The sequence below is a fragment of the Saccopteryx bilineata genome, chromosome 3, assembly GCF_036850765.1.
Source record: "Saccopteryx bilineata isolate mSacBil1 chromosome 3, mSacBil1_pri_phased_curated, whole genome shotgun sequence".
Classification (NCBI taxonomy): Eukaryota; Metazoa; Chordata; class Mammalia; order Chiroptera; family Emballonuridae; genus Saccopteryx; species Saccopteryx bilineata.
Window position 1 is genome coordinate 258,235,017 of NC_089492.1, and position 8,774 is coordinate 258,243,790.

The 8,774-nt window shown below is 50.5% G+C and overlaps 1 protein-coding gene across 4 annotated transcripts; it reads right to left on the reverse strand.

Annotated features, from left to right (window-relative positions):
- Nucleotides 1-2,834: 2,834 nt before the first annotated feature.
- On the reverse strand, nt 2,835-8,174 carry DPH2 (diphthamide biosynthesis 2). 4 transcript variants are annotated; one of them, XM_066269399.1, is made up of 6 exons: nt 7,747-8,174; nt 7,361-7,473; nt 6,887-7,110; nt 6,005-6,688; nt 5,745-5,921; nt 2,842-5,663 (listed from the first exon to the last, which is right to left on the reverse strand). In XM_066269399.1, exons 2-6 carry the CDS (start codon nt 7,390-7,392, stop codon nt 5,539-5,541), a joined length of 1,242 nt encoding a protein of 413 aa, XP_066125496.1. In that variant the 5' UTR covers nt 7,393-7,473; nt 7,747-8,174; the 3' UTR covers nt 2,842-5,538. The 4 variants fall into 4 exon arrangements, with proteins under 4 accessions (XP_066125497.1, XP_066125496.1, XP_066125495.1 ...); XM_066269398.1 differs by having other exon boundaries at nt 7,685-7,822; XM_066269397.1 differs by having other exon boundaries at nt 2,844-5,663; nt 7,695-8,174.
- Between the last annotated feature and the right edge of the window lie 600 nt (nt 8,175-8,774).

Below are 8,774 nucleotides of genomic sequence, written 5' to 3' on the forward strand. Positions count from 1 at the left end.
AGCTTTCTCTTCCAATAACTCTGGATAGAGGGTGTCTTTGTTTTATTTTTTAACCTTTTAAACTGAGGATAGAACTGGAGACATAATTGGTTTTCAAGAAACATTAGAGCAAAACTTGTGCTTGTGTGGAAGAAGCCATTGTGTATTGCTTTTATTTAAACTAAGACTAATCTCAACAGTGATGTATGTTGGCCTCATCAGCCTAGACAAGAACTAATCATTGCTTACTAGGTAGATTATGTTTGTATTGTTCCCAAACCAAGGCCTTTTTTTCCCCTTCTTTTTTTAGAGAGAAAGGAGGGGAGGAGTGGGAAACATCAACTTATAGTAGTTGCACTAGAATCTATGTAAAAGCAATAAAAAAAAACTTTTAGTAGTTGCTTCTCTTATGTGTCTTGACCAGGCAAGCCCCTGGTTTCAAATCAGCAACCTTAGCATTCCAGGCCGACGCTTTATTCACTACCCCACCACAGGTCAGGCCCAAACCAAAGCTTCTTGATTCCTATACCAAGGTCAGCATAAGCATGGACAATTTGTGCTAAAAAGGTGCTCACTGATTAGTCTCTGGCCCTCTCAACTGCAGATGCTGTGTGTTCCTCGTCAGTGAGGGGGGGCCTCTGATCTGTTTGAGATCTGGGCACAAAGCAAAGCCCGACTTGGCAGGGCCTTCCTCCTGCGAGGACTGGAGCCCTCCCAATCCCACAGAGCCAGTTCTTCCAGTGGTGCCCAGGGCAGTTCTTCTGGGCAGCTTCTCTTTCACTGTCAACAAACAAGTCTTGCCTATCCTTTGCTGCACTTAAAAGTGAGATAAAGTTAACTTCAAGTTGGTGGGAAACTTTCTAAGGGAGAAAATTCAGTCTACTGCTTTGGTCTAGATAAATGGATATTGAGCTTTTTTTTTTTAAGTAAGGATAGTACATTACAGCCTGAACAAATGTTCATATGAAACATGTCACCAGGGCCTGAAACTTTTCCTAAGAAGTGGAAGGGTGAAACAATGTTCTACACGCAATCACTTCCCCCCAAATGAGCCTCCTACCTGTATAAACACAGAGCTTATTGAGGAAGGGACCCGGGCAGGACCTGCTTATCTCTCCTCGCTGTGTCTGGTCGTTCTCCTGAACACTGCCTCAAATTCCTGCTGGTTTTCCTTTTTTTGTTTGTTTTAATTAAAGATTTTATTGTTAAAAAAATGGTGCTTGGCAGTGCCAGGTATGTCTGTGAAATTGCAAATTACCTTATTGCTAATGTTTGCTGGAGGAGAGGTTTTCTCACCAGAAAGTTTTGAAAGGAAAGAGCAGAAGGGGAAGAGATTCTGCCGCCCCCACGGAGAGGTGCGGTAGGATTTCTTTTTCCTCCCTGAGCCCTTGCCCTCCAGGGGAAAAGCGGGTTTCTGCTTTTCCCTTGTGGCTTGTCTGTCTTGGTGAGACACCGATAAACAGAATGGCCCACCATCCTCCGGCTCTGCTGTTTCTTTACCCTCTGCCCGAATTCAACAAAACCCAGCATGTGAATGGCCATGATGGCGGCAGCCCTTGGCCTTACAGACATAGATACTTATCCACTGTGTCTCCACAGGTCAGGGAAATCCCTGCTGTTCTTGATTTGGAAGGCTCAAGTCTACATAGCAAGCTAGGCTGAGCTTTCCATAGAGAGGTCCTGGAGTCTCAAATGATGAGAACAGTTAATTTGCCTCTTCTATTATGTTTGTATCTCTTATTTCTTTTGACAAAAATGCTGTACTACTTTCTCAAATGTAAAGAAAAAAAAGAAATAGAAGAAAACGTATCTGGTTTATTAAGTTCCTATGATCTCCCTGAGAAACAAATCAGTACAGACCAGCACTATCCAACAGAACTTTGTGATGGAAACGTCCCATAGCTGCACTGTCCAGTTTTATTTGTTTGGAGCCAGACAGAGATAGACAGGAAGGAAGAGAGATGAGAAGCATCAACTTATAGTTGCGGCACCTTTAGTTCATTGATTGCTTTCTCATGTGTGCTTGACCAGGGGGCTCCAGCCAAACCAGCAACCTTGGGCTCAAGCCAGTGACCATGGGGTCTTGTGTATGATCCCACACTCAAACCAGCAACCCCGTGCTCAAGCTGGTGACCATGTGGTTTCAAACCTGGGTCCTCAGCATCCCAGGCCAACACTCTATCCACTGTACCACCACCTGGTATGGCTGCACTGTCCTCTTACATGGCTATCTGAGCAGTGAAATGTGACTAGTGCAACCAAGAAGCTGAGTTTTTTATCTTAAATTATGTTTAAATAGCCACATGTGTCTAGTCCCTGGCATACTGAACAGCACAAGTGTAGACCAGTGGCTTTCGTCCCCACAGGGCACATTTGTCAATGTCTGGAGAGATTTTTGATTATCACAATTGGAAAAGGGCATGCTACTAGCATCTAGTGGTCAGAAACCATGAATGATGAACATGCTACACGCACAGAACAGTTTCTCACAACAACTATCTGGTTCAAAATGTCAGTTGTTCCAAGATTAAGAAAGCCATGGTCTAGATCAGTGGTAGTCAACCTGGTCCCTCCCGCCCACTAGTGGGCGTTCCAGCTTTCATGGTGGGCAGTAGCGGAGCAACCAAAGTATAAATAAAAAGATGTATTTAGCCCGACCAGGCGGTGGCACAGTGGATAGAGCGTCGGACTGGGATGTGGAAGACCCAGGTTCAAGACCCCGAGGTTGCCAGCTTGAGCGCAGGCTCATCTGGTTTGAGCAAAAGCTCACCAGCTTGAGCCCAAGGTCGCTGGCTCGAGCAAGGGGTTACTCGGTCTGCTGAAGGCCCATGGTCAAGGCACATATGAGAAAGCAATCAATGAACAACTAAGGTGTTGCAACGTGCAACAAAAAACTAATGATTGATGCTTCTCATCTCTCCGTTCCTGTCTGTCCCTGTCTATCCCTCTTTCTGACTCTCTGTCTCTGAAAAAGAAGAAAAAAGATAGATTTAACTATAGTAAGTTGTTTTATAAAGATTTATTCTGCCAAACTTAGCGAAAATCCGACATAAAGTACTTGGTAAGTAATTATTATTATATGCTTTAACTTGCTGTAACTCTGCTTTATAAATTTTTATAAAGTTACTTCCCTATTTTATAAATCACCATTAGTGTGGAACCAGTGGGCAGTTAGAAAATTTTACTACTAATAGAGATACAAAAGTGGGCGGTAGGTATAAAAAGGATGACTACCCCTGGGCTAGATTATCTATAACCTGCCTTTGACCCTCAATTCACACCAGGAACTGGGTTTGGGCAGAGGTCCTGGGCTGCTACTAGAGGGCTTAGAAAGCTTCAGGAAAGTCCCAAATCAGTCCCCATCAAATATTTACTAAACCAGTAAATGCTAAGCCTTGTGCAAGCACCAGGACAAGATGGAGCTGGATCCTACATCCAGTGAGGGGCTGCCTGCCCTCCCTCCATCCAGGCTCCTTCAAGGATCCTGGCAGAGCCTAACCAGGTGGTGGCGCAGTGGATAGAGCGTCGGACTGGGATGCAGAGGACCCAGGTTCGAAACCCCAAGGTCACTGGCTTGAGCGTGGAATCATAGACATGACCTCATGGTCGCTGGCTTGAAGCCCAAGGTCGCTGGCTTGAGCCCAAGGTCACTGACTTGAGCAAGGGGTCACTTGCTCTGTTGTAGCCCCCAGTCAAGGCACATGAGAAAGCAATCGATGAACAAGTAAGGTGCTGCAACAAACAATTGATGCTTCTCGTCTCTCTCCCTTCCTGTCTGTCTGTCCCTATCTGTCCCTCTCTCCATCTGTCAAAAAATAAATAAATAAAAGGATCCTGGCAAAGGAGTGATGTTGGTAAAGGAAACAATAAAAGGTCTTAGCAGTGTTTTTTGGTTTTATTTTGTACAAATAACACAAGACACCAGCTCCATGCAAACAACAGCCCAGGGGTCACACCAGTCCTGTCTTCACATTGGCAGAGAGGCCTAAACTGTGGAGCCTTCGCGGGGCCCTAGGTACGTTTGGGAACCTGAGCCTGAACTGGAATGTGAACCAAAGCTATAGCTGCAAAGGCAGCACGAGCTTCGGTTTGAGCCCTGGCCTTACTTTGGCTGGCAGAGCCTGAGACCCTTGGCAATATGGGCAAGAGCATATTCCCCAAGCCTGGGGTGAGCAAGGTTGGGAAGCCAACTGAGCTTGTGGTTGCTATCCTTTGGGTTCTTGGGCTCAACCTTCTTGGGCTTTATGAGGGCCTTGATAGCCTTAGCACATGCACTCATGGCCTTGGTGTTGTTGACCTGCGTTTTCTTCAGACCCCCCCCCCCTTTTTTTGGTGACAGAGATAGTCAGAGAGAGGGACAGACAGACAGGAAGGGAAAGAGATGAGAAGCATCAATTCTTCTTTGCAGGCCATGGCCGGTTGGCTCAGCGGTAGAGCATCGGCCTGGCGTGCGGGGGACCCGGGTTCGATTCCCGGCCAGGGCACATAGGAGAAGCGCCCATTTGCTTCTCCACCCCCCCCCCCCTGTCTCTCTCTTTCCCTCCTGCAGCCAAGGCTCCATTGGAGCAAAGATGGCCCGGGCGCTGGGGATGGCTCCTTGGCCTCTGCCCCAGGCGCTAGAGTGGCTCTGGTCGCAGCAGAGCGACGCCCCGGAGGGGCAGAGCATCGCCCCCTGGTGGGCGTGCCGGGTGGATCCCGGTCGGGCATGCAGGAGTCTGTCTGACTGTCTCTCCCTGTTTCCAGCTTCAGAAAAATACAAAAAAAAAAAAAAAATCTTCTTTGCAGCACCTTAGTTGTTCATTGATTGCTTTGCTTTCTCATATGTGCCTTGACCGGGGGCTACAGCAGACTGAGTGACTCCTTGCTCCAGCCAGCAACTTTGGGCTCACGCTGGTGAGCCTGTGCTCAAGCTGGCGACCTCAAGGTCTCGAACCTGGGTCCTCCGCATCCCAGTCCGACACTCTATCCACTGCAGCACCACCTGGCCAGGCTTCAGACCCTCCTTGTTGTGCTTCTTGGCAAAGCGCATGTTTCTCAGGAACTTGGGGTCTAACCCTTAAGAGAGTCCTATCTTTGTGACGGGGTTTTCCTGATGCTGTTTCTGTGCCATTTTCAGGACTGATTGTGTGTGGTGTGGTTCTCAGACTTGGCCATATCTGCACCAAAGCCTGCAGCTTCCGAAGCACTTGGGACCAGAAGAGTTAGCAGTGATTCTTTTGTGTGTGTCTGTGTGTGTGTGTGTGTGTGTGAGTGTGTGTGTGTCAGAGACAGAGTCAGAGAGAGGGACAGAGAGGAAGGGAGAAAGATGAGAAGCATCAGTTCTTCGTGGCGGCACCTTACTTGTTCATTGATTGCTTTCTCACACATGCCTTGACTGGGGGGCTCCAGCAGACCGAGTGACCCCTTGCTGGAGCCAGCGACCTTGGGCTCAAGCTGGCGACCTCGGGGTCTTGAACCTGGGTCCTCCACGTCCCAGTCTGACGCTCTATCCACTGTGCCACTGCCTGGTCAGGCAGCAGTGATTCTTAAGTTCATCTGTGTCTCTGGGCCCATATGGTTTCAGCTGCTTCCCTCATCCTCATAGGCAATGGCAATTCCTCGTCTTCCGCTCACAGCTCCTGTCACTGGTGTCTGACCCAGGTGAGGCTGCAGCCCTTGCCAGCTCCGGGAACTAAGGAACGAGGCTGCAAAGGGAGTGGACTGAAGATGAGTGAGCTAAATCTAGGGGAAGAGTTCAGATGGGGGTGGAGACTTGGCACACTTACCTGCAGGGCTGCTCTCAACAAGCTCCAGCTGAGGCCGTGGGGTCAGGGCTGAGCATCCAGGATCATTAGATGGCTTCCAGGCAGGTGGGGGTCGGAGCTCCCCAGTAATGAGTGATACATCTGGGGTGTCCCACAGTTCTGACTCAGGGGGCGGGAGGGGCACGTGGAAGGGAGAGCCTAGGAGTGAGAAGAGGATCCACAATGGCTCCCTGATTCTATGCTCCAAGAGTTTCCAGCTCAAGCAGTGCCCCACCACTTACCTGGCAATAAGTCTGCATAGTGCGTGAGGTGGGGAGCCAGGCCTGGAGATGGCCAGGCAGGGTTGCAGGCAGCTTCCAGTTCACACGGTGCCAATACAGGCCGGAAGAAGCTACCAGAACACTGAGGAGCTAGGGCACCAAGAGGACAAGCCAACAGCACAAAGACATCCATCTCAGGGAAGTTGGCAAGCTTGGGAGGTGTGGGCCGCCCCAGAGCTAGCACATAGCTACGCTTGCCGGCAGCCTTAGTCAGGTTCCGCAAGTGTGCCAGTGCCTCACGGTGTCGGGCCACACCCAATGTGCCCACCAGCAGCCCTATGACATGAGCATCTCTGGCCCTCTCTACCAGATATCGTCTACGTGCCCTTAGCCGGCCAGCCCGGACACCTTCATCATGAGTCTTCCCTGTGTCTGGGCAGCAGGAGAAGAAGGGCCGCTCTGGTGCCCAGCCCAAGAGCAGCCGACTCAGGTCAGGGTCAAGGTCAGGGTCAGAGCTGGCCTCAGAGCCTCCCACGTAGAAAGCACCATATTCTTCCAGATGCCTCCCTGGGGCCAGGGGGAAGCGACGCCCAAAACGCTCCAGGGGCTCAGGCTCTGGATTGGGGGAGCCCACTGGCAGGGGAAGAGCTGGGCTGGAGACAAGCAGGTCCAGGTACCGGGGGCACAGGAGAGTGGCCAATGTCTCTGGAAGAAGGAGGTGGTGTCAGGGTTGGGGCCTAGCAAAGCAAGAATTCCCTTATTCTCCAAAAGATTGAGTATGACCCAAAAGCAAAGGATGGGGTCAAGCCCATATTGAACACACTATGGAAATGTACTGAAATGGGAAAATAAGGCACAAGGTAGTTGATCCACCCTCCCTGCATGCACAGGTAAACCCCTCACCCAAGGCATAGGCACAGGCTGGCTCACTCAGCAGCACCACAGGGGCTGTGGGGTCTGGGTTCTGGGCCTCAAAGGCTTTGGCACAGAGCTCCAAGGCCACAGAACGCTGACCAAAGACGAAGGCCACTGGCAGTGGGCGGGCTGGAGGGCTTAGGCAGGCAGTGCCAAAATGTACAAGGGCCTGAGCTCCAGCTTGCTCAGCACCCAGCACATCCACACAGCAGCTGCAAGGGAGATAACATTAGTAAGAGAGGTTTCATCAGGAAGAGAGTTGCTGTCATCAGTGAGAAATGTGCTCAGTGAAGAAAATGATGTTATATAAAGACACGGTCATTGAAAGGAGCTACTACCAGGAAGGCAGTCAGCAATCATCATCAATGAGAAACACAGCCATTAGGGGCCGGTACACCACAAGCCCTGGATTCCTAGGCCTACTACTCTACACTTCACCCTTAATTAAGCTCAAGTTCACACCTGCCATAGGCCGTGTCCCCCAGAATGAACATCTTCGACCCCGTGGCCTCCTCCAGTCGGGCAGCCACAACCCCAGCGTCTACTAACAGCTGGTCAGGGAACTGCAAGGCCACCTGTAAGCATAAATCATGAAGTCAGGAACGATCTCTCCTTCACCGAGGTTCTCTTCAAGGAATACCTTCCCGGAGTTCCTACCCAACCAACCTTCAAAGCCCCTCGTCCCAGAGGAGCAGCTCCCCCAGACTCCCATTCTCACATAATTTAACCCCAACACCCCGATCCTGTAGGAGACCCATCTTCAGAGGTGAGCCACTCCTCCCTAACCTGCTCTCACCCGTTGACACCCCAGGTCGCGGACAAACCCGACCACTCGCTGCAACTCGTACACTCGGTCCAGGTCCGCAACAGGAGTGAGCATCCCCGGGGCCCCCGCCTCCCGCTGCAGCGCCGCCTCTGCGGGGCTGCTGAACGTAGACTCCATGAGGCACAGGTGAGGTGGCGGGAAGCAGCGGAGACCTCCCTAAGTCCCTGAGTCCTCAAAACCGGTCCTCAATGGGTCAGAGTCTCGTGCTAAAGGCGGGGAGGTAGGGAATCAGTCCGCAACACTTGGACCAGTACTCTGCCTATCCAGACTCGCGTGTCCCCAATGCACGTGAGCAACCGAAGAGATTACTTCCGGGTTTCTGAGGCGGGGCTGGTAGCAATTTTACCAATCTTAAATCAGCAAGGCTCCCGCCCTCCAATCCTCGCTACGAAACCGCCCACAGCCAATGGTCGGCCTCAGGACCCAAGGCCAATCGGAAGTGCTTCGGGGGTGCGGAGCCTTGTGGGTGTTGTAGTTCCTCTGACCCTCCTCTCCAGACGCTGGGAGTTTTTAGGTTCAGCCCACTGCCCGCCCTTAGAAACTCCCACTCCCTGAAAATAATTACTCCAGTTTGAGCAGTTCCAACGTCTCCACGCTGTTTCCTTATCTGCAGAATGGGGCTGTAGCAATAGCACTCCTAGGAGGATTGTTCAGTCAGACCAAATTAGACATAAAACCTGCACAAAGTAGTTCTTTGCATATCATATGTACTGAAAGTATTGCTATTACCTTCACAGTCGGCCAATCAGGCAAACATTGAGCACTTACTGTTCACCAGGCACTACATTCTTAGAGTTTAGTCTTCGGAGTAAGAATTTCCCCATTTTATAGATGAGGAGACTGAGGTTCAAAGAAGCTAATCACCTGCCTAATGAGACACATCAAGTCAGTGACACAATCAGAATCAAACCCAGGTCTGACTTTAGAATCTGGGCTTTTTAACTTCTCCTTTTCCTAGCTTACATGTGTTACACTGGTCATGGAGGAGGTGGAGGGGGAGGAGAAGAGGAGGAAGATACTTGACAGCATATAGCAGGGGAAGAGAACTAA

Coding starts and splice junctions, on each gene's coding strand:
- DPH2 (XM_066269397.1), bottom strand. CDS start 7,841: ATGGAGTCTACGTTCAGCAGCCCCGCAGAGGCGGCGCTGCAGCGGGAG. Junction 7,474..7,694: donor GCGACCTGGGGTGTCAACGG/GTGAGAGCAGGT, acceptor TTATGCTTACAG/GTGGCCTTGCAGTTCCCTGA. Junction 6,689..6,886: donor AGCCTGTGCCTATGCCTTGG/GTGAGGGGTTTA, acceptor TCCTTCTTCCAG/AGACATTGGCCACTCTCCTG.